This window comes from Haliaeetus albicilla, chromosome 28 (assembly GCF_947461875.1).
Source record: "Haliaeetus albicilla chromosome 28, bHalAlb1.1, whole genome shotgun sequence".
NCBI classification, from domain to species: domain Eukaryota; kingdom Metazoa; phylum Chordata; class Aves; order Accipitriformes; family Accipitridae; genus Haliaeetus; species Haliaeetus albicilla.
Window position 1 is genome coordinate 12020985 of NC_091510.1, and position 24783 is coordinate 12045767.

A 24783-nucleotide genomic window follows, 5' to 3' on the forward strand; every position below is an offset into this window, starting at 1 on the left:
GTTTGTCATTGGCATTACAGTCAGTTGCAAAGTAGGCGTCCGATGCTCATTTTTTTTGTTCAGATGAGAACAGGAGCAATATGCAACCCCACTGAGCCCCTCTGCAGACAGTCAGGGTAATTAAAACCCTGCTGGCTGCAAGGAGACATGCAGCCCAGCCACACTCAGTAGCTTATTCCCCTTGAGGCTGGGTAGGTTTCCTGCCAAAACTTCCACTCCCTCTCCCTAGATCTGATGTTCCCAGCCTGGGAAAGGAGAGGCATCATTGCATCTTACCATGTTGCGCTGCCGCGGGGAGGGACACCAAAGACACGTTTTGTAGCAATGGTTTCCGGCAGGCATCGGCACGTTGCTGGCTTTACTGGGCTGACCAGTAGGGCTGACCACCCTCTAGCTGTTTCTGTGGAGTCTGAAATGCTTTTCCTTTGATGTGAGGATGCAGGGAACTTCATGCAACGGCAACACGATGCAACCTGGAAACCATCCACCCTCTTCTTTCTCACAAGAGCCAGCAGGGAGCCCTGGCCCACGACTGGCAGCGGCTCTGACGAAGGTTGCTCGCAGAGTGATGTAAGGGAGCCCGAAGCGGTGCCGCTTGGCAGGCGGGCAGGGAACGGCACCATTGCCGTCCTGCCCTGGCACGACTCGCCTTTGAGCTTCTTCTTCTCCTTATCAGGACAAGAAGCTACACGCAGCAGTGCTGGGGCGGTGGAAAAGGGTTTAGGGTCCCAACCATTACTGGGAAAGGGGCTTTGGGGGGAAAAAAGAATCACAAGGGCTCTTTTTTCAGCCCAACCGCCGCTTTTCAAAGTTATGGATTTAGCAAGGCTGCCATCTGCGATCCGGGCAATGTCTTCCCAGTAACTCCCTTAGCAGCCTGGTGGAGCTGGGAAGCTTTCCGCAAACAGCAGAGTCAGACCATTTCACCTTGTTATCCCCTCTGTGCCTGCTATCTAATATTAAACACATTTCCCTGCGCTCCTCAAAAATCAGTAACGGTATTATTGGAACAAGCTGTGTGGGTCCTCGAATTTTGTCCTGCGCTAATGAAATCCTGTCAGTCAGCAACAGAGCTTCTACATGGCTGAGATTACTGAAGCTCTTGCCTGCAGGTTTTTCCATGGCACGATGCGAGGGATAATCTGGCCTTGTGAGTGAATAAATCGAGCTTTACTAAAGAAATCAATACTTTCAGCCTAAATTAATGCCTCCTGCCAGGGAGGTGACATCATTACTAGTCCAGGTATTAGTATTCTGCTGCGCTGGCATCTGAAATAGAGCTCATGTTTTGCTAGGCTTTTCAGAAACCTCCGCTCAAAACCTCAGAACGTGAATGTAGTAACTTCAATGTTTTGCTGGGTTTTTACAGTGCCGTCGCCGGATAACATCAACACCGGCAGCCTACACTGTGCTTTACCTCACTAAATGTATTTAGGATTAGATGCAAACCGTGCGTTTCCTTCATCTTTATGGGGTTTAGATAAACCTCACATCAGGCTGAAGCGTTGCGGGCAAGACCCTGGGAACGAATGGGAGCTCTCTGCAGGAGTCTGGATCCATCTCCCTGAGGGACCAGGAACACGCTGGGTCCGGAAAGTTTTCCTGAGCTGGAGAGGGGTCCGAGAGCCTCTGAGTCAACCCCCACTGCTCAGAGCCCCTAAAGCAAAGCCCACAGAAAAGTGGGACCCTGGAAGACAGATGTTGCTCTGCCCCTCGGCCCCGCTGAGGCACGTTTGGGGCACGCCAGGCATGAGAGGGCTCGCACGTCTCCATGTCCCCAACAACTTGTTATTTGCAGCATCGGCCACATGAAAGCCAGGTTTAATTCCTCGGGCTGCAGCAGGGGTTTGAGCCGCAGCCTCCCGTGCGGTGGGAGACAGCCCTGGCTGTCAGGACGCCGTCGGATACGGCAGACGGCTCCCTCTCAGCCTCTCCCCGTGGCACTTTTATGCTGGGAGAAATAACCTGGATCCACAGCAAGGGGAGGGCACCGTGTGGTCGATGCCCAGCACCCTGCCTCCTCTGCACCCCACTGAACCAGCGAGGGTGGGAAAATGGCTCAGCTGCTGTTCCCAGGCAGGACCTTTCCAGCCCTAACCTCCAGAGAAGGGGAATTCCATCAGCATCCCAAAGAGTGAGCGGTGCCCTCCTCTCCCATCAGCCCAGACCCCGAGCACTGGGTCACGGCCGTCCCCAGGGATGGAGGATGGAGCGTGGCACTCGCCTGGCGCGTCTGCACAACCGTGCTGCCCTGCTCAGGAGGAATTCGGGGTGATTTACTGACCTCGTATCACTACAGATCTTACTGGGGTATGTGGTAGAGCTAACCCCAGCAGTGACGTATCCGGGCGATGCTCAATCTCCCTCTGCAGCCCTTTGGTGAGTAATATTAGATGTTTCAGTGCTTAAGGCAGGACCGAGAATTCCTCAGTGTGGGAAACACCTGGGATGCTGCAAAAGCCTAATACCTTTGAGGACCTGTGCTGAAGCAAATACATCTCCCTTGGTCATGACTTAGAACAAAGCAAATTGTTCAAATTAAAAGTTTAAATCTTCTTTATTTCTTTTAAAAATCTGATAGCAGACGGCTCTTCATTATCAGTCCCTACATCTTAGGAATCAAATATCATGAGGTATAGTATTAAAAAATGAATGCTCTATAAAAAGAAAGATCTGGAGAGATTCCCAATAGGGTCACAAATCCGACTATAGTTTTCTATATTGAGAAGCGTCACTGATATAAAGACGTAGGTTAGAAAAGATGAAAATACTTACAGTTTTCTTAAAATTATGCTAGCTTACATCATGTTGTTTATTGGACACCCAAATAGCTACTTCTTATAATCACTAGGCAAATGAGGATTTTATAATTAACTTTATCCGAGAATTAAGATTTCCTAGAGGTAAAATACTTTATCAATATGACTAATGATAAAGAAATCAGTGAGCTTGGAAAGCACAGCCTTCTCCTACTGAATGTCTCCAAGATCCGTACTTTGGATTTGAAGAGCTGATAAAAAAAAAAAACCCAAAGCTTTGGTAAACTCTAGAACTGTCTGCTGTATTTTCATTAATTTGTGCAAACTCCACTGATTTATCATTGTTATATTTACAGTAGAATAAATGTATAGCACTCTTGAGATGCAGGAATGTTTAGATAAGGAAATTGCTAAACACATATCCCCTTCTAGGCTAGGGCAAACCTGGGTAACTCTGGGCATGAATGAATTTTTCACTAGCTGTTATGGCACACAGCTCACTTGAAAATTGCTTTTACTAGGGGCAAGTTTGAGGGTTGGCCAGTGAGAAATTAAGCAAGGTACCAACGGGAACCACTGCAAGGTGGCTAACCTCAATGGTTGGTAAAAGATAAGCTCTAATGCTAGCTTTAAACCATCTTTGGTAATAAGAAAATTAGCTAAATGATGCTCTTTCGAGAACATAATTAAGGGAGCTCTATCAGTAGTAGCACTATTTGGATAAAAGTAAGTCTGAGAAAAATGATGTCAGAATATGACTAAACCCCCTGCAAAGTAAAATCTGGACTATCTAGAATAAACTTTCATAAAAGAATAGCAAGGATTATCAGCAGAGCAAGCAGATTGGCTCTGCCGTAAGCAGACATGTGGGACCATGCTTACAAGATCAAACGAGGATAAGATAATCCCAGGTGAGTGGAAGGTATTTAGTGGCTGTAAAAGGCCTGAGGACACTGATGTGTGACAAGTCTTTTGAGAAGTAACTAGGTCAGACAAGCTGATGATTTACTCAGCTCCCTGAAACATGGAAAACAACTTTTACATGAAATTATGGCATAGATAAAACCTTGAGAATTTTGTTCCGAGGTGATAAACGTGCTTTGGGTCAATTCTACAAGTGAAGGGAGAACTGGTTTTGTGTAGAGCCTGTGGGCTTTCACACGGCCAAGGAAGCAGAAGGGAACCAAGGCACAACCTCCCCGCTCGCAGAGCTCTCGAGTCAGCAGGGAAAATGAACGGGAGCTGTTAATACACTTGAATGTTGTTTCTCGGAAATAAACTGTCCTCATTATAAGCTGCTGAGCTCAAAATGGCAGAAACCAGTCACAAAGCTGGCAGGCTGCAGGAGCCCAGGTGCCCAGGTGGGAACTCCTCGCCAGGCCAGAGAGAACAAAGAGGCAACATCCGAGATTTTGGGCAAGCGAGCTGGAAAGAGGAATTTATGGCAGGTGTTAGGCAGGAATATGGGGAAGGATGGGGTGGTGTCAGGAGGATGGTGAGGAGGGTGAGGGGCACAGTGGGGCTGCTCAGGCAGTGGGAGGGATGCTCACGGTAACAGGGTGAAGAGTGCAGGACGGCAAGGAGGAATGCGGCAGGGTCGGCTGCAGGCTTTATCTTTAAAAAATTCTGAGCTATGCCCTCAGGACAGACAGAGACAGAGAAGAAGAAATCTGCTGAGGAGATAGAGTATGTATGTTTATACTTAAAATAAGTGTGTATTTATAGATAATAAATATATCTATGCATGCTGATATTTATAAAATGTATTGATAGAAATAGTCCTTATCAATAGAAATGAAGTATGTGGTGAAAGTTTTCATTCTTGCTTTAGTTTTCCATCATTACAAGGTATTATTCCCGAGCGTCGCAGCAATGTATTCCTTAATATTGTTCCCATAGTAATGGACTTCTTGACATTTATGTCTGTCCCTCATAGTTACTCTGCTTCGGACAGACTGACTAAATATTAGACATGAGAAAATTAATTCTTGGATGTCAGACTGTCTTCTAGCTCACTTAGCAGTACCTCACTGTTGAAGAGTGTTTTATTTCATCCCAGCATGGCCCCTTAGTCACAATGAGAACTTCCTTTCTTTGCGTACAGTCAGACCTCGCTAGAAGTACGGTGCTCCTCTCCTCCCTTTGGGATCTCTGCTGTTTATTTTTTATAATCTGTAGGAAATGTTATCAAAAGGGAAAATCTAATAGCTTTGGAGGCTACCTGAGGAGACTCGGTAAATAACTTCGCATGATCACATGCAGTTCCAGCAGGGCTGGGAGCAGGACAGGTTGGACAAGAGAGCACAGGCATTTCACACAATAAATGGAGTCAGCCTGCTCTGACTCATACGCCTCTTATTTGTCTGACTTGGAGAGATCCTCTCCCTTCATGTAACCTCCAAGTCGTGAAACAACAGTTGCTAATACTTCTGCTTCTTGTTGTGCTCCCTTCCCTCAAAACCTAGACTAGAATTTTTGCTATGATGCTTGAGGTCAGACTCTTGGTCTTACAGCGAACACCACCTTGTCGCATGGGAACGCAGACTGGCTTTGCTTACGGAGCAGAGCTGTGAGATGTGCATAAATCATGCAAAATCTGGTCATTCACAATCCATTGCAAGTGAAAAAAGAGAAATCATAAATGGGAAGGAAAAAACCTCAGTGAGCTGTGGCTGCCATTGCGCCGTACAGCGCTTGCGCTGGAGGTTTTGTAAGGAGCTGCCTCCACCCAGCTGGAAAAAGTCATTCCTGTGCTGAAACAGAGCAACCTGGCACTCGTACGGGTAATGAGTGGCTGATTTGGTATTTGATTAATAAAGAGGAGGAGATAAACCTCCATCTCCCTCTAAGCGCACGGAAGCCCTGTGCGTGATCTCGAACCGATCCAGCCAGCGCGCGACGGCCCTGTGGACTGGGGAGATGGGGCCGCTTCTAAAAAGCAGCTCAAGCGCTGAGCTGTTTTCTACAGCATGGACTGGCTGGCGTGGACAGGCCTAATTGCTGGCCTTTTGTGAAAACTTCCTAATTAGCCCACGCTGGAGCAATGGTTCAGTGGGGAGCTGTGGTGCCGATTCCTCCCCGTGTGCCTGGGCACCTGCTAATTTATCTGAAAAAGAGCTTAAGGTCGTTATCTTCTCAGGGAACAGAAGGAAAAATACCTTTATTTACAGCATCCCCTTGTCCTTGGGGCTTTAATCCTTTCACTGAGCCCTACACGCCTGCCTTCCTTCCCTCTGCTCCTGGTGAAACGCGGCGCCTGTGTCAGCCTCATGCAGATGGTGAAGCAGCTTAAAACTTAAAGAAAAATCCTAAATCTGGGTAAAAACACAGGTTGGGGTGCTGTCAGAGAGCGGAGTGGGGATACCTCCTTCGGGATACCACCCTCGGGGTGCCTGTAGCGGGGTCACCCCCCTTCACCCCCTCACACTGGGTGTCCCAAAGAGCATCACGGTGCTTCACGGACACGGGGGGGGGGGCACACGGATCCCCCCGGCCCCGGTCTTACTCCAGCTGGGATGGGGGCACGTCCCGGGGATGGAGCCGGGGTGGGGGGGGGGGAGAAGCGGTGAAAGCGCTGCTGCTCGTCGGGGCGGGGCCGGGGCGGGGCCGGGGCGGGGCCGCCATGGCTCCGCCCACGGTTCTTTAAAAAAAAAAAAAGGGTCTGCGGGGCCGCGCCGGGTGGGAGACGCGGCGGGAGGAGAGGGAGAAAGGAGGTGAGTGTGGGGACGGACGGACGGACGGACGGACCGACCGACCGACCGACCGACCGACCGACCGACCGACCGGGGTGAGCGGCGGGGAAGCAGCCGGGTTTTTTTTGCTGCTTTTTTGCCCGGTGCTGCTTTTCTTGCTGTGTTGAACTGGGCTGCAACGCACTTGGCTTCTCTGATGGATCGCTGAAAAAAGCGATCCAGGATCGCTGGACAGCCTGAAAATTCCTCAGGGGGCTGTCTCGGGGCTGGTTTAGGTTTCTTGTAGTTAAACCTGCTGTTAACAAATGGGTTGGAAAGGGCTTTTGCAGTTGCTGTGGCTTGTTGATGGTGTTTTGGGGAACGCTAGATGAATAACATGCCCCCCTCTTGACTGGGTACAAGCTTAGCAGAAGTCAGGATTTTCTTATTAGCTGCCGACAAACCTGCAATCGGAGTTGTTGGTACTGGTAGTGAGATCGTCTGGATGTTTAATTACTGCTCTTGAGCTCCCCGAAGGCCTGCCTGGACTAGCCAAAAAGTCTTGAGGGAGCAGGCAAGGCTTAACGCAGGACTGGGAGTCTGAATCTGCCACTTGTGGAGCTCTCAAAGGAGACCTGGGCAGCACGAAGCTCCAGGGCAGTGCTGGGAGAGCGGCTGGTGGGCAGGAGTACAGGCATGTACGCTGTCCTCCTACGCACAGAGCTTCTTCGAGTCATCAGCCCTTTTCCCCTTGGGTGCCTCCTGGGCACCGCTGCCCCGGGGTAGCCCTTGCTGTTGGGTAACTGGAGAAATATTGCCGTTCTTCCCACGCGGGCCGTCATGAGAATGTTATGGGGAGGATAAATAGAAATATCTTCTGTGGAAGAGGCCAAGGTCACCTTGAAGTACTGACTTCAATTCCTTTTTGCTTTTCATTTAATGAAGCCTCAGAGCCCTTATCAGAAGGTTTGAGTCAGCTAATGGTTGCCAGATTGTCTAATACTTTGTCTCCCTTGGGAAGGAGGAGTGTAGCTGCACCCTGTGTTGCCCAATATTATGTGGGAAATCTGGGGCAAATCCAGATCCTCAGCTCTAGTGTGCATGGAAACTAAATAATTAACAAAATGATTAAAATAATTTAGACTCGTGTAAATGCCCAAAAGAACATGAGCGTGGGGATGGTGAGAGGAAAAGACAGAAGTAGTTCTTGTACCAAATACCGTTTATGTTTTGGAAAGCATACAAAGTGGAAAGGAATCTCTTCTCCCTTTTTTTTTTTTTTTCCAGTCAATGCATTCCTTTTCCAAAGCTTTGTGCAGCCTATATTCCCTTTAACTAAGGACGCTCTTTGCCGTGATTGATGTCAGCTGCTGTGCGGTAGCACAGCCAAGCACTTGAATAAAAGAAATGGAATCTTAATTTTTAGACTCTACAGTTGTGCCAAGAATGACAAAAGCAAAGTGGGAAATGTCATAAAACTAATTTTATGAGCTCAGTCAGGGTATTAGTGCTAAACCATGGAGCAGTAATGGTGCTAATCCTGTGGAAGTATTAAACAAAGAGCTATCTCAGTAATTAGTGTCAGTGTGCAAATGGCACTGCTCAGCCACTCTGAGGAAGTTTCCTAAGCTTTTGCTTAGGAATGTACCTAAGATGCCCCAATTTAGGTTAATAAACTAATCTTATTTTCCCACATGCCACGAATGGCTGGCTGCTTGTCTTGGACAAAGGTCTTGTAGCAGCCCGTCTTGGCGGCATGTTTTACTCGGGGAACCGCACAACCTTCCCTGCATCCCTAAAACTGCTGAACTACTGGTCAGGCTGCTTGGGCAGGAGGCTTGTCCTAGCAGCACTAGCGAGATGGGGCACTTATTTCAGGCTTAGCCAAAACTGCTGCTCTGAGATGCGATTTGCGGGTCCGCTCTACCTTGCCTGGGGAGCACGAGGCAGCAGCCGGGTGCCCGTGAGACCCCTCGCTCTGCAGTGAGGGCTCTCCCGCACGTCGGTGAGAGCCCCTTAGAGAAATGGGATCTGGAAGCAAAGTGTTCATCTCTGGTTCCCGGTGTCACGGCAGCGCTTCCAGTTCCTCTCTGTTGGCCGGGGGGACAAGTGGAGGTTGGTAGTCCTTGCTTCTGGCTCAGAGGGATGAGCGGCAAAGCTGAAGGCAGCAGGTCGTGGGTGTTGTGTGGGGATGCTGTCGCGTGTCCCTTCTCCCTGTCTGGCCAACGTGGGAGAGCTTCTAAGGGTAACTGAAGGTGAGTTGTGCCGAGAGAAGTCGGAAGCTCCCGACAAATTCCTTTCTTCCTTCTCTCCCTGATGGCTGACCCGTACCGCAGCGCTGCTGTGGGGAGCCTGCTGGGAGGGAATGGTGCTGCTGGGGGGGGTAGGGTGGCAGGAGGTGCCCTCCGGGCTTCCAGGGGGCAAACCCGTGGTCCTCAGCCAGAAATCCTCTCTGGAATGAGGGTCAGTAAGGAGCAGGGGGGGGTGATGAGGCCTGAGCAGCTCCATTGGGTTAAACTCACCGAATCGATAACCCTCGCTCTGGCTGCTGTTGGCCTCCGCGCTTACGAGGGGGGGTCTTCTGGTGATGAGCCGCAGGGGAGCAAACCAGCATTAATGCGAGCCGAGGGCAGGTCAGTGATGACTGGGAGACTTCAACAAACCCTGCTGTGTTAGCTCGGGGTGGTGGCAGGAGGAGGAAAGCCCCAGAAGAGCCAAAGGTGGCTGGCAGTGCTCTGCTTTGGTGCTTTAACCCAGGACAGTTAATGGGAGGAGCAGGAGGAGCTCCCAGTTGAGCTGGGTGGGAACTGCTGGTGGGGACAGCGTGAGCGCTGGGGAGGAGGCAGCTCGGCTTGAGATGGGACAGTTGCTGCTTCTGGCTTAATGTAGGAGACTGTTCCCAAGGCTGTAGTTTGGCACGGTGGGTGATGGTGCCTGTCCCTCCCCTCTAGCCTTCTGAGCATCCATTGCAAGTAATGCATAAAAGGGAGTTTTGCTTTATTTTAAAGCAGCTGTGGCTCCTCGAGCAGTTGGGTTTGGTTCATATACCTGTCTGGTTAAGGCATAGTTCATAATAGCAGTGGAGTCCCCCCAAAATAATCTCCCTTAAACTTCTTTGAAGTGCAGGCATGATCTCAAAGGAGCGCAGAATGTTCCTACAGCCCTAGTAAGTGGTTCTCCAGTGAGGTGAACTTTGGCTTGTTCTGCATCCCAGATGATAGGCCCTGCAGTAAAACAAAATGCCGTTGTTGGCACAATTGGTTTGCTTCCATCAGACAAGAGGCCCAGCGTTAATGAAGCATAGAAACTGAAATTACATCCATCTGGGGGGGGGTGTTCGCTCAAGGTACAGTAAAGCCCTTGTGCGTGAAACTGTAATTTGTGCATGTCTAATTTATGTAACTTTCAAAACCCCGGGCAGGGACAGGAGGACACGTCTCGTGAAGACCGTGTCTCTGTGTTTCTTGCTGTGCGGCAGCAGCGGTCTCTGTTCCCCTTGCCAGTCCATCTGCTTTTACAAATAGCCATAGAGAACCCGCCTAAGCCTTTAAGTCCGGTCTGGGATCTGAAGGGCTGAGAAGTTGATCCGAACACAAAAACTTCTCACGGGGCGGAAGGTCGCTTTTTTTTTAACCAGTTGGTGAAATCGCCGGCTTGCTCTCCGATAGACGACCTTCGCAGACCTGCTTGAAAGGAGCCCGTAACCCCAACTGTCCTCGAGCCGGGGTGGTGGAGGACGCTGTCGTTAACAAACCTCTCCCCTCCCGCAGAACCACCATGCCCAACTGGGGAGGCGGCAACAAATGCGGTGCCTGCGGCCGCACCGTCTACCACGCCGAGGAGGTGCAGTGTGACGGGAGGAGCTTCCACCGGTGCTGCTTCCTCTGCAGTAAGTATTGCCCTCCCGCTCCCCTCCAAAACCTCTCCTGGCATAGCTGGGGGTGGGGGGGGGTCTCACAACAGCAAGGTGCTGGTCCACGGGAGACGTGGACCCGGCTGGCGCCCGTGATGCACGGGGGGGACAGCAGCGGCCAGAGGTGGGTTTGTCCATCACGCGTTGGGCTTGACTCCCGCTTCCCCGCGTGATTTCTGAGCCTGGAGGTGCCGAAGGGAGAGCTTGTCTCCTGGGGGGACGTTATCCCACGTGGGAGGGGTGGGATGTGCCTCCCAAAGCAGAGCACATCGTGCTTTTCTCCTCCGTTTGCCTTCTCCTCAGGAGTCTAAGGGGTCTTTGGGATGGAAACCTGGCTTAAGTTGCTCGTGCAGAGGAGAAAGCCGGGTGGCAGAGCCCCGTTTGCACTGATCCCAGCTCAGCCGGACCTCTCCCGGTGGTCCCGGGGCCGGCAGCAACTAAGGGAACGGTTATCAAACCCCAGCCCTGAAGTCCTGCGTGGACCGGGACGCCGGCGTGCCTGAGCACGGCCGAGTTGTCGATGCTTTAGCACAGCCAAAAGCCTAGACTTTCTTGGCACAGGGGCCTGTGGCTTATTTCAGATGAAAGGAGTCCAAAGCATTATTTTCCAGTCCAACCAACAAGCCCAGCGAGGCATCGAAAATCGCTTTCTCTGCTGAAAAGACCTCTGCTTAGATGAAGGGAACAAAGGGTCACTGTGAATCGGAGGCTCCTACTTTGCAAACAGGCAGCCTGTCTGTCTGAATCAGAGAATTTTACCTTATTACATACATGAAGTGCTGTTTTGTCCCACTTGCTGGTGTTTAGTACCTACGGGCAGAGCTAGGGTTTCGCCCTCTCCGTAGAAGGCACGGTTACAACCGGCCCCCTCAAACTAGCTCGCTCTCAGTCTGCAGCGTAACGTCAGTGCACTGCGCTGGCATGTGAGCCTCGGCACACCTACGCTCCTTTCCCTTAGCTCTACAGCAGTCACAAAAAAAGATTAGATGTCTCGGCTGCCTCGTTTTCAGCCTTTTATGGGAGTTTCTATTAAAAGAAACCTGGAACTTGCAGTCAAACAATGGCTCTAGTGTGTCCGAGTATTTGCTTTTCCTTAGTGCATAGTTCTGTTGGGGTTAAAGCCTGTAGACTTAACAAACATGCATTGGTCGATTTACTTATTGGATATTTGTGTCTTATAAAAAGAACTCTGGAGCTAACGAATGCCATAAGCAAGGTCACCCTGTATTTTGAAGACTTTAAAATTCTTTTTTAAACAAAAAATTCATAAGGCTTTTTTTTTTTTCTTCTTTCTCCCCAAATTCTTTCTCATGGGCATAATGCTGCTGCAGACAGAAAGAGCATGCCAGTTGGGATACAAAAGAAGGTTTAAGAAGGAAATAGTTCTGCCTTCTACTGTAATGTTGAGCAAAGCGTGCTTGCATTGTGCTGAAGGACAATGTGGGAATGCCAGAGAAGCACAGCCCCTCCGGTGACAGCTGTGAAACAGTCCCGACTCTGCCCCAAACCAGTACTGAGGCGGGGGGGGGGGGAATCTTGAAGGGTTTGTGGGTTTGTTGGGTTTTTTTTTCCCAGCCCCACCCTGGCCAAAAGGGCAGGACAGGGGCTCTTCTGCACCGATAGCCTTTCGCTTCATGCTGTATGGCATCTGTCAAGGGAAACTGCTGACTGCACTATCTGGGTTTCTGAGCAGCCTCATTCATCAAACCACAGCAAGTTTCCAGGCTTTAAATGTCACGGTCATGAAGAGGTGGGAGGGAATAGAGCCCTTTATAGGGCTAAGCATAATTCACTAATTCAAATGACAACTTGCTTCCTCTAATCTCTGGTGGTCCCACAGCCTAACAGGAAGAATTGTGGACAAGGAAACCCATAACATCACTTCTCACTCGATTTTTGGCTTGGTACATGTGCTGATGGGAATGGTCCCTTAAGGCAATTTAACTTTTCTTTCTTCTAGTGGTCTGCCGGAAAAACTTGGACAGCACAACTGTAGCGATTCATGATGCTGAAGTTTACTGCAAATCTTGCTATGGAAAAAAGTACGGCCCGAAAGGTTACGGATATGGCCAAGGGGCAGGCACGCTGAACATGGACAGGGGAGAGAGACTCGGCATCAAGCCTGAGAGGTGAGTGAACCGAGCTGGCGGGGAGGGGGGTGACCCTTGTCCTTCAGGACTGTTTTCGGAGGAGTCTTTCAGGCTGGATTTTGGTTAGTTCATGTTGTCTGGAATAGAAATGCTGCGAAATACCCCGGTATAACCAAACGCAGGGCATTTAACCTGCAGCGCACAAAGCTTCCACTGGCGACGGTGTGAGTCGGCACCATATGGGCAGGAGTTAGTGCAGGGAAAGATGCACTACGCCTGCGCACGAGCCGTAGGGACTGGATCACGGAGCTGCTGGTGGCTCTGCACGAGCCTGCAGAGGTGACTGTGGGTCCCGAGTCGCTCTCCCAAATAAGCTGCAGATGCAAACGTTCAACAGGTTCTGGCAGGGATGGATTTGGAGAGCTGTGAATCTGGGCCCACAAGAAGAATGAATTTTTAACTGGGAAATGAAGAACCATTTGTGCTTAATTATAGCCAAAACCAACAGGCCTATTAAATAGCAAATGTTCCTAGTCTGATTAAGTTCTTGCTGTAAAGCAAAGCATGTGGAAAGAAGCTGAGGTATGCCTCGCAACTTGCTTCGTGCGAGTTCCCAAGTTATTGCTTGACATTTATATGATGCATGCCCTCCAGCCAGGTTCAGTGATCAGTTTAGGTTCCAGATTATGATCAATGGACAGGAGTTTAACTGAATTATTTGTAGCTTACTATCTGATAAATCCATGTCCTGATACAGAATTTAGCATTTCCAGAGAAGTGAAAAGGTGAAGGCTCCTCAGAAAACTAGCTTTTACAGTCCGGTTTTATCCTTTGAACCATGGCCCTTCTTTTTTTTTTTTTTTTTTTTTTTTTTTGTGTGTCTGTGTGTGTGTTTCTGGGTTTTTTTTTTCCCTACTAAGTATAACTGGATAGCCTTGCTGGTAACTTACTTCTCCAGTTTTGCAGAAGTGCTGTATTCTGTGTGGTGTGTTGGATGCTGCTCAGTTAGTGATGTTAAGAGCAGCAAGAAGTCATTCAGTAAAAAAGTAAAGACAATGAATGTCCCGTTTCTTCCAGCACACCCTCTCCCCACCGACCCACAACAAATCCAAACACTTCAAAGTTCGCTCAGAAGTTCGGAGGGGCAGAGAAATGCTCTAGGTGTGGTGATTCTGTTTATGCGGCAGAGAAAGTAATAGGAGCTGGTAAGGTAAGGAACTGCATGTGCTGTTTAGTACCTGCTATGTGGATTTTAAAGTGAGCAAAGCATGTTACGTGGGTTCCAGTAAGGAACCAACTGCGGGGTAGAGTTGCCTTAAAATTGCATTTCTTCGCATTGGAAATAGTCAAATCCATCAACTGAATTGAACACAAAGCACTTGAAATGCAGGGTGATGAGTGCTCACCTTGGATTTCAGAGGTGAAGTTTCAATATCGTCCCATGCCAGAGACTCGAAGCGGACCACAGGAGAGCTTTGCCCCCAGAGAGAACAGTCTTGCAGTGTGCAGCTTACGATAGAGGCTGAATGTTTCAGCAGAAAGGGGATGTTCTCTGAAAATACCGTGTAAAACTGTGTGTCAGTCTGCCAGCTGTCTGACTCGCTACAGAGAGCCAAGATCTGCTCTGAATTGATTAGAGCAAGCACAAACCTTTCAAAATGCTGCCCTGAGCAGAATGCTGTGTGGAATTTGGGGCTTTGGGCCATGTGCAGAAATGCAGATGCTCTCGTCTGCTACTGGTGCACTTGAACTGGTTTTTATTGCACCAGTCATCTATAAACAATACTGATGCAGGCATCTCCAGTTAATGCATTTTTTTTATCAACTCAGGCATTCTGTGTATTTAAACTATCTTCTTTTTTTTTTTTCCTCCCCAGCCATGGCACAAAAACTGCTTCCGATGTGCCAAGTGTGGAAAAAGCCTAGAATCTACAACCCTAACTGAAAAAGAGGGAGAAATCTATTGTAAAGGTGAGGAAAGAAACAAAAGATCATTTGTTTATGGTTCAAGGTAATGTGTTATAAGGATAGATGCTGAAATGTATTCCTGGAATAAGAAACTTTCAGGCTGCTGTCAAGATGGAAGTGCTCTGTAAGTCATAGGAACAGAGGTGAGAAATGAAATAAATATTACTGAAGGTGCTGATGTAGCTCACATCTGCATCAGGTAAAACGTTACATCCTGAGAAATGCAGCAGCAGCCTGTGCCCTCTGCCTGGGTCGGAGAGCAGATCGGAGTAAGGAAACAAGCCAGCAAGCATCCTGCCATGAGTTCTTGCATGCTGTCATGGCTGTAAACTTGAGCCACCCCGTGGTTTGGTGACAGCATATCTTAACAGATACCTAGCCACAGAGCCAACGTATGAATTGCTTTCACAGAGTAGGTTGGGAGCTGCATGGATGGAACGGCCACGGCTATTGAGTTCAGTCATGGCAGTTCGCAGCTTCACAAAATGGTTTTAAGCATTGCTTTTTGGGGGGGTGTTCTGCTGACTAATGGGAAGGGGCTGAGGGGCTCAGCCTAGACAGTGGTGTTCTTAATTAACGAGCCAGAAGCCTCAGCTACTTACTACATGTTCATCTTTCCTGCAGGCTGTTACGCAAAGAACTTCGGCCCCAAGGGATTTGGGTATGGCCAGGGAGCAGGTGCCCTCGTTCATGCCCAGTGAGGGGGACGGATGGCTCAAAACCCCTTACAGCTCTGCTGAGATCCCGCTACAAGAAACAGGAGGGTTTCCTAAATGTTACTAACTACTGTGAAACAGACACTAGTTACTGTAGTGCTTGGGCATATGTTCAGCAGAGAATTTTTTCTTTTTCGAAAAACAAAAAGCACTGCTTTTTCCTTGCTTTGTGTATCATACTGTAACACTTTTAATACTGAGTATCAATTCAATAAACCTTTGCTTGTTGATATATCCTAAAGTCAAGTGTTAAGTGCTTTGTCAGCAATAAAAGGAAGGAAGGAAGGGGAGTGGTGTTGGGGTAATTCAGGGTTGGAGAGATGATGCTATAGGCTTGGTGCAGACCAAGAGTGTGACTAAAAGCTGGACATACATCGCACTGGTCATGGCCTTCAGAGGTGAATGACTGTCCTCCAGTATCACACCATTATATGTGAGTGCAAGGCAAGCAGCTGCTCGCTGCACAGAAGTAGTAAATCTTAATCCAGTGCTCTGGAAGTGACAGGTGAGAAGTAGCTGTGTGCCTAAATGGCCAGCTGCCTCTGCCCTAGGCTCTAGTGACTGGAAAACAACCCTTTTTTCCTGTAATATTTATTTTGTGGGATTGCACCTGGTGTGGTGTTGAGGGGGTGTAATGCACAGGCCTTAATCTGCAGCTGTTTTGGTAGAGTACACCTTCTGCACAGTAGTACCATCCCCACTCAGCAGTTGACCAAGCTCTGGCCTATCAATCACACCAAACTCAGGTTTAAGAGGAGCTTTTGAGCTTTTCTTGGTAGTGCAAGGACCCTTAGGTGCCTGAAGTTGGTGGAGGGTTTCAGCCTCTTGAGGACAGCATCTGACAAGGTAGCTGCAGTGCAACAAGAGCAGAATAAAATTCTGTCTTCAAACACTCTGGTAGAGAACATGACCTGAACTCAAGTTGATGGGCAAGGAGTAATGGCAATTAAACACATCAAATGCAGTGTAGATCTACCAGTTGGGTGAAAGCCATAATAGTCAGGGGCCTGAAGTCTGCTGCTGTAACTCTTCAGGAACTGCTGCTAATAAAGGCCTACAGTTAGGAGACAATGACTTTGGCCTTAGCCAGACCTTGAGTGGAATGCTCACAGAAGAGCTTGGCTTCTTTTAGGGGCTGGAGGAGCACCCAACACAAGCCTGCAAGGCCTGAGCTGATAGCACCTGCAGTTGCACTTCTTGGGAAGCAAATGGGAGTCGTCACCTCAACATGAGAACCAAGACCAGCCCACCACCACAGCCTTACATGAGAAGGAGGTACTTAAGCCTAAAACAGTTATGCGAAAATCACCCACTGTAAGGAAACTCGCCTTATTTTTCTGCAAGTAACCAGCATTTACTATGAGCAGCTTAGCATTTTTATTTTTTTTTTAAATCTAGTCCTAAGTTTCTTGAGCACCTGAAGCAGACCTTCACTGGTGTGCTCAGGCTCCTCAGCCAAACTCCTTTTGCAAAGCTAATGGCTTCCTCTTGCCTGCTGTAAGGAGGCAGCACATGAGATCTGGGCATCAACGCCTCTTAAAAGCACAAACCATGCCTCAGAGGAGCACGGCCGAGCTCCAGAAGGTAACGGGGGTGTAGGAGTGTCTTTGCTGTGAAGGACATGCGATTGCACAGCAAGGGCTTCACTAGAGGCCAACCACAGCTGTGGGGAGACACGAGCTTCATCCCAGTGGCTACAACCCACATGGTGTTCTGGGGTGGAGGGGGAAGTTCAGCTTCAACTCTCATTGTGCCCAACAGGAGTTAAAGAAAAGAGGAGGTCTGAAAGTCTGTCTGGGTTGGGAAGCAGGCTGATACTTTTTGGGGGAAAAAAACCTTCATGGAGTGAATTTATGGAGACACATTCAAGACTGGGAATGCTGCAATAAAATGGTAAGCAAGTGTGTCAGCACAGTCTAAGGCAGAGTTTCAAGCAAGACCTACGACTGCGGTCTGAGGCAGTGAAGCAGTGCAAGCCAAAAGCCTAATTAGAAAAATGCATACTAGTCAAAGTAATACACAAAGAGCATTTTGTACGGGTTACAAAGAAACAATCTGGATACGAGGAAGAACAGACAACCGGCTCAAAATGTGAGCCAAGAGCCTGTACAGTTCACAGAGAGGGAAAGATTACAACTGAAAAAGACAACAGTAAGGCAGAAGCAGCACACATTTCAGGTGGGAGTGAGACAGAAAGCAATGGCACAGGCCAGGAAACCTGGGCAGAAACCTTTGGTCCTGCTACTCACACTGGTGATCCTAGTATTTTTCTCCTAAAAAAATGAAAACATAACCCCCCCACTTTTCTCCTTTGCCAACTGGACAGTTGTGCAGGAAGGGTTGATCCCCTCTGACTCTTCCAACCCAAGCAAGGACAGCTCTAACTGAGAAGCAGTATCCACACCCCAGCAGCTGAGGACATGAAGACAATGACAACATCCCCTTTCCATAGCCTTGTCACCTGATGGAAGTGCTTCCTCTCCTCAGGAAAGGCGTTTTACAATGCTAGGTGGCACTGTTCAATAGACAAGAAACCAAAATAATGCTCTCAACACACTACCGAGCAGATGAAACCACTCCCTGCTAGTTGATGTAGCTACTGTAGCAGATCTAAACCCACCACATCAGAAGAGCTGGCAGGTGAGATTTATGCTGACAAAACCAGGCACCTAACACATTGTTCATTTACCTATTAAAAAAAAAAAAAAAGCTTTCAATTCTTAAAAAAAATGAACTCTAGAAATGATTTAAACTGCTAAAAATCAAGGGCTTTCCTTTCATTTCCTGGAAGGAGGCAGAGCAGTAACTCACAGCTCCATACAGCTCTACATCCCAACAACTTATTTAACAACAGAAAAACAAAGAAATGAAGGGAAAAAAGAAAACTTGTAAACACAAAGACAATATACCTGTCAAGAGAAATGAATACCCTACACTGAAGTGCTTTCAATTGGTTACTGTCAACTTTTCAGCTGCAGCAAAGCACTGATGAATAAAATCTCAGCCCAGGCTGGAGGAAAGCTTTGAGTTAGTCTCAGTTTGAAGCCCTAATTCCAGGAGAGATCAGTTCTCAAAAGTACTATGACTTCATGATCTGGAGATCTGAAGGAGTGTGTAGGATTGGAGGCAATGTGAATATGGCACTAAGTTTGTAAGATATGGCACTAAGTTTGTAAGGTACAGCACTAAGTCTGCAAGATACTGCAAATAAATTCAACCTGGAATTAGAACGTGCAATTTTTACCGATCTCCATTCAGTAGCCTAAGGTGGATAAAATCCAAATGCAACCGTTCACAAGTAGACATTGCTTTCACAGCAAAAAAATCCAATTTGACTTACAGGCAGCTCATGGGAGGTGCAAGGGAGTGAACTCTAATCAAGCCATAATGAGGGGGCAGAGGGCAGGCTTCTTCCCAAATAAAACAAACCCAGTAACCAGCTTTCAAGTCATCAGGAACCCACTCATACCTCCCAAGAGCACTGCAGGTCTCTGATGGAGATCTTCAGCACAGAATGTCTTCTTTTTTAACAAATAAAGTACCTTCCCTGATCTTCACCAGACAAGTCAAAGGGTGGTCAGCAGAGGCGAGCTTGGGCCCAGCGTCTCCAGAACCATTTCTTGGGGGAGGGCAGCACCAACAGTTCTCAATGTCAATATTGAACCCACACCCAGCAGAAAACAGAGACTTTTTTATCCCCACCAGGTGTACTCTTAAGTCCTAGCCTTATACTTTAATACATATTGCTGGTTATAAATATCCTGATTAATTTCCAACTTGGATGGTTACCTTGCTTCTACTCTAAATCTAACCTTTAGAATGGACCAGAAGAGTCAAGGTATTCCATCTCCTGCAAGTGCCACCTAGAAGCACACATCTTGGTCATACCTCCTAGCCCTATGTGGATGTCTTCTTTACACTTAGAATATCTCAGATCTCATTCAATATGTACACTTGGCCACCTGAAACGTTTCCTAGAAGAAATTTTCCCTTAAGAAATGTTACTTTGCCAGCATGCTTCGCTCAAAAGAAAGGAGTATCTAATTAGTGAATCCTAACTCTAATTGGTAGTACAAAGGTATACTTTATCAAAACCCAATGTAGTAGTTCACAGGATCTCACATCAGCACAGAACGGGGTGCGTGCTATCTTTAAGACACCCGTAAATCTTTCTGGAAAGACTTTACTAAACTAAGGTGCAAGATAGCAGCTATTTTCTCATGGTACAGCTTCTGAAATTGGACAGAAATAACAGTGTGAAATCACATCCCAAGTCAAGACAAACACTGCATCTAAGAGTCAATATTTATTTGATTAATAACTTACAAAATTTAACAGATTTATGTAAGGAGAGCTAATTTATTAAACATTTTACAGATTTCTTTTGTTCACAATGTAATACATCAAGATCTCAACAGTATTAAAATAATACTTGGCACAGTTATAAATAAAGAATATACAAAAAAATCCATAGCTTAAAATGTAGTGATGCTGTTTTACACATTAATTGAAAAAAAATCTGGTGGACATCAAAGAATACAGAAACCTGCAAAGAAACAGCACATGTTTAGGGCCAAGACAAAATTCCCATTTATTCTACCTATGTCAGATTAAGTTGGTCTGATCTGCTGTTGGTCTGGATCAGCTTTGTTAAGTTTCAGAAGCAATGCAGTTTTGGTTCAACAAGTGAATTTTAAGTTTGATAACTTGACAGAAAAATGCTGCATAGTTGGCTCCCCCCTGCTTGATTTTATGATTTCACATCAAACAATTCAGTGTTACTCAAGACAAGTTACATTTTGCACTGGAAACTTCATACATCCCAAATCCATATATGCAAGCTAATTTTCACAACTACGTACTATTGTTCAGATTCTGCAGGTCTCCACAAAACTGTCACCAGAGAGCTATTAACAAGTAAATAGTGCAGAACTCACTACGTACTACTAAAGATCACCTCTTCTTTTGCAGACGTTTTTGACATGGACTGCATGACACAATTCATGGCAGTTAATGCTACTGGGCAACTAAACCCAAAACTTGTATCATGTACTGAACTGCTCTTCTGGTGGTAGGCGATATTTAATAAAGTGGATTGAAGTTCTTCAAGTCAACCGACCCCCAATGTGGAAAAAAAAACCCAAACGAAAACCAAACAAATATGCAGAACATTATTGGTGATTAAAATAAAAATATTGCAAAGTCTTCAAGCTTTTTTCTGATTAGAAAAAAAATATGAATAACTGATATCAACTGTTTTCACTGAAATATAATGTGTCTTCATTAGGATTACAAATTTTGTCTGACAAAAATAGCAAAAGCTTCTTGTCACTCCTACACCCAAACCTCTCCCATTAAAACTGTGTCCAAGACGATGTTGATTTTTCCAGTATTAAACATTCAAGTACTCTAATGCTGTACTTCTGTAAATCCTGATATCTGGTACTTGCAAACTGTGTGTCTTGAGATCAATGAACAACTACAGAAAAAATGTTTACTTGCAAATACTGAACATCAACTATTTACAGTTTCACTGCTCCTCTTACTAAGGCAAGGGCCGGGAATACCACTAGATTGCTTTATTACCTGTAATCTGCATATTACAGAAAACGCTAATTTTGCCAAGCATCAAACATGCAGTGAATTTGCAGGGCATAATGCCTATTAACAGCAATATTGAACATCACTAAAAGCTCATTAGATATCTTCCTACACTTTTTTTGGTTGAATAAAATGAAAATGAGCAGCTTTAAATACACTAAACACACACTCACAGAGAGAAAACTATTTGATAAATTATTTATATACAGATACACATTCTTTACACTGGTCTCAGACATCTGCTTTCAGGTCCCTCCCCAAACGCCCCTCACAGGTTTCTCGAACCACTGGGTTGCTACAGCACTTAGAAGAGAACTAACCTGATTCCCAGTCTCTCTGTAAACAATAGTTAAGGAAGCAGTGAACAATTCACTATGAGTATATGAAAACACCATAACAAAAATCAGTGCATCACATTCAAGAAAAGCCCCTTTGGAATGCAATTTCAGATCATTCCTTACCTTCCAAACATATCTGTAGCATGAGAACTTAAAAAAAGAAATTAAGAGTGATTTTCACGTGCCAATACACCATCATCTTCAGAACGCTGCGTTACATTTTCTGTGTGCGCGTGCTGTTATGGGGATTTTTTTAATTTTTTTTTTTTTTTAATATAAGTTTGGTTTCCATTATTTTACATCCAAACAAAATAGGCATTTCAGACAACTCTGGGTTCTTCTGCAGTTGCATTCAATTTAAAACTATCTTGTCTTTTTATAATTGAGATTTTTGTTTTCACATCTGTGGTTTCCCCCATGCAATTTCTCTTCCAACGTGTCTCCAATTACACTACACTGTACTGTATGAGGACCAAACCTAATGTTAAAACATTGCTAGTTTGTAAGTTGCTTATACAATTACTTCAAAGATAATGAATTTTTTCCACATTTTTCCCAAACATTATATACTGTAATCTAGTTTTACAGGTCTATCATGCATTTAAGCAGGGCTTGAACTTTGACAGAAGAGCTTTCCTTATTTGCGCAATTTCAGACTACATAATCTCAGAACAGGGTTATTACAAGTATTTAGTTGTACCACTAACCGGTGGCAAAAACAATCACCAAAAAATGTGGGCAATGTATTTTTTTCTCAACATTATCCAACATGCCCTACTGCTATAACTTAACACGTTACAGGGGATTCCCACCACATGATGTTTAGAACAGTATTGAAAAGCACATTTTTCAATGCACATAATACTACAGAAAATCTGTATTAAAAAATCACATTACAGGAACTACAACATAGCGATCAGTGAACTTTGCATCATGAAATTTAGTTTTATATTCTAGACTCTTGTTTCAGTGGAATTATTCATATTGGGAAATAAATTCTTCTGCTCAGCACAAATGTAACTACTTATGTCAATACTTCAATAATCTCATGCTCCATTGTGAAAGACCTTAAATAAAAAACCCAACAACAAATACTGTGAATATGCTGTTGTGAATAATTCTCATGTTAAGAACTGTTAAAATCCCTTTTTGATCTTCCTCCTCTTCCTTATCAGGTTTGGCAGTTTATTCTGTCCATTTTTACTTTTGTTAATAAAATTCTGATGAAGAGAAGGTACCTTATGATTCATCATCAGCCCTACACATAGCATGCTACTCTTCAAGGGATGCAGATTCGAGAGAGAGAGAGAAAATTTTTCAGGCACCACTCAGATATGATATGCTCACAGGATGAAGGTGGTGCTACACTAGCTGGTAGCCTGATCCTGAAGTTTGGTCATATTCTATTGTATACTGCCTTGTCCAGTCCACAATAACGGGCCGAAAAAGACCACAGCATCTGAATTCAAAGAAGTCTATAATGTTCCTTATGCATCCATGGCTAAAAACAAAACAAACACACATGTTAGTAAGCAATATCATAGCTCATCTAACAAAGTACAACATTTTTTGTCTACCTACAAATTTGATTCTTCACCCTTTAAGTTCTTAACTGTAGAAAACCAATGCAGTTAAGAACTGTCTTAGTGCTTGCTGACGAGGAAGTTCTGAAACAAGTAGTAGTCACCAGCAGACCACCAGGTAGTCACCGTGGACACAAGCAAGACACTAACTTTCTTCCACTATCTACCAAAACTGTATGGAGAAACGTAACGTGTTCTTGGCAGTGCATCGTCATGTAGCATAGCATGGTAATTCAGATCCCTTTCTAAGAGGAAAGTTACATTGTACAGATGGATGCAAGACAAAAACATCATGAAGTGAATGTCTTCCTGGAATAATTTACATTTTTATTAACATCTATTTCTGTCATACATACTTGTTCACCAGCTGCAGGTCTAGGATCAATTAAGTCCCTAGACAACACAAAATTAAGAAAGCATTATCTGAATTAAATGAACTATTCAAGTGCTTTCTGCTGCTGAATCAATTAATTGTGAAATATTTAAGATACCTACATCAAAATTCCAACAAGTTGGGTTTTTTTAAACTTAATTACACATGGGCTGAATAGATCACGGTTTTCTGGAAGAGAAGCTCATGTTATGATATATGCAAGAGCAGGTCTAAGCAACAAGGAGATGACAACTACTTGATGTCAATGTTTCATCTGACAGGTGATGTCAAGTCAGTTATTTTAGACATCTGGTGTTATTTTCAGGAATCATTTTTATAATAGCAGCTATTTCAGTGAAAATGGTTTATGAACACGTCATTAATTTAGGGATAAAACCAGTAGTTTTTTCCCTATCCTGCGCACCACCCTGTGTTCTTCAGGCAAAATAATTATCTGGTTTTGTTGCAACTCTAATCTGTAGGAAGACTGCAACTGTACAGAGATGTTTGTCTGCTTCTCACTAGAAGTTTTGTATGGAGAGATATTAAAAAAAGATTACACATACTTCTCTTCTAGCACAAAAATCAAACTACAACAATAACTCCTATCTCCTGTTCTCTGGGGTGTCACCTGAAAGAGCAGCAGCTCCCACAGGAGACACAGCATATGCAGCAGGATGAGACATGTTTCTGCCCTTTCTCTGCTCCTTTTTTGTAACGTGCCCTCAACCCACCAACATACCAGCCTCACGTCTTCATTTATTTCCTGCTTTGGCTCCACAAGCTGCTCCATGCCACTGTATTCCCACTCCAGTGCTATTACATCCCCGAGCCCTCCTCTTTCAGCTTGCAGCCTTATCGCTACAGAAACCAGAATCCCGACCTACCCTTTACATACCGATACCACCCACTTTACCTACTGCAACACCCACTTCAGTTCCTGGGACATCCTGCTCCCTTCCCCACAAATAGCTTTGTCCATGCTCTTCCTCCCGAGCAGCAAGTGCTGCCTCTTTTCTCGCAGTAAAGAGGGCAAGGGGAGCTACTGCACAGAGCAAATTGAACAGCACATTAAATACCAATCAGGAGAAAGTGCCTGGTGTAGAAGTGAAGATCCAGGTCAACATCAGCACCATGCGATAAACAACTACCTCTGGTTTGGGCATCTGATTTATAAAAAGGATATTTATTTCCCCATAAACTCTACAGCAAAATACGACCACTGCTGGAAAGCATTCTTTTCTGTGTTTAAGCATCCCTGTCTAGAGTCACCACAAAACATTTATCACTTCCTTTAACTGGACAGAATGTGTTACTGTAAAAATAGCTGACAGATTCAGCATTCCAAGTAGTGAAAATACTCCAAAAGTATTTAGCTATGTTCTGTTTCAACAAGCTGCACAATTCAAACATATGCAAGGCTACACAAATAGAAATAAGTTTACATTTTAAAACTTACTTGAATGGGCTTTCAATAGATGTGGTTGTAACTTTAAAGTGCTTGTATCTTCTTGCATTCATTCTTTCATTTGTCGTGATACCCAAGCAAGATATCTGAAGACAGGAAAAAGAGTAAGCCGTTTAGCTCATGTAAAAACATGCAAACAAGCCCTGCATGAGCTAGACTGAAAAAAAAGAGGACAAAATTTACTGTTTTATATTCCTTCTTTTGAAGAAGGAATTTTTGTCTGGGGAAATTAGCAGGTCCCAACATAAAACACCACACAACAGCTGTACCAGATTGTGCAAAAGGTTTAATTTTGAAAGTGAT

At 45.6% G+C, this 24783-nt stretch overlaps 2 protein-coding genes across 3 annotated transcripts in view; one reads left to right on the forward strand and one right to left on the reverse strand.

Annotated features, from left to right (window-relative positions):
- The first annotated feature begins 6391 nt into the window (after positions 1–6391).
- Positions 6392–15358, forward strand: CSRP2 (cysteine and glycine rich protein 2). 2 transcript variants are annotated; one of them, XM_069773477.1, is made up of 6 exons: positions 6392–6472; positions 10201–10319; positions 12304–12472; positions 13511–13643; positions 14311–14404; positions 15026–15358. In XM_069773477.1, the coding sequence occupies exons 2-6, from the start codon at positions 10208–10210 to the stop codon at positions 15100–15102; spliced, it is 585 nt and encodes a 194-aa protein (XP_069629578.1). In that variant the 5' UTR covers positions 6392–6472; positions 10201–10207; the 3' UTR covers positions 15103–15358. The 2 variants fall into 2 exon arrangements, with proteins under 2 accessions (XP_069629578.1, XP_069629579.1); XM_069773478.1 differs by having other exon boundaries at positions 6441–6462; positions 10199–10319.
- Positions 15359–19404: 4046 nt separating this feature from the next.
- The window catches only part of ZDHHC17 (zinc finger DHHC-type palmitoyltransferase 17), a 77146-nt gene continuing 71767 nt past the window's right edge, over positions 19405–24783 (reverse strand). Inside the window, exons 16-17 of the mRNA XM_069773476.1 lie at positions 24472–24566; positions 19405–22557 (exon numbers count right to left, since the gene is read on the reverse strand). Coding sequence (XP_069629577.1) covers positions 22419–22557; positions 24472–24566 — 234 coding nt within the window. The 3' untranslated portion in view covers positions 19405–22418. The remainder of the gene's footprint in view (positions 22558–24471; positions 24567–24783) is intronic.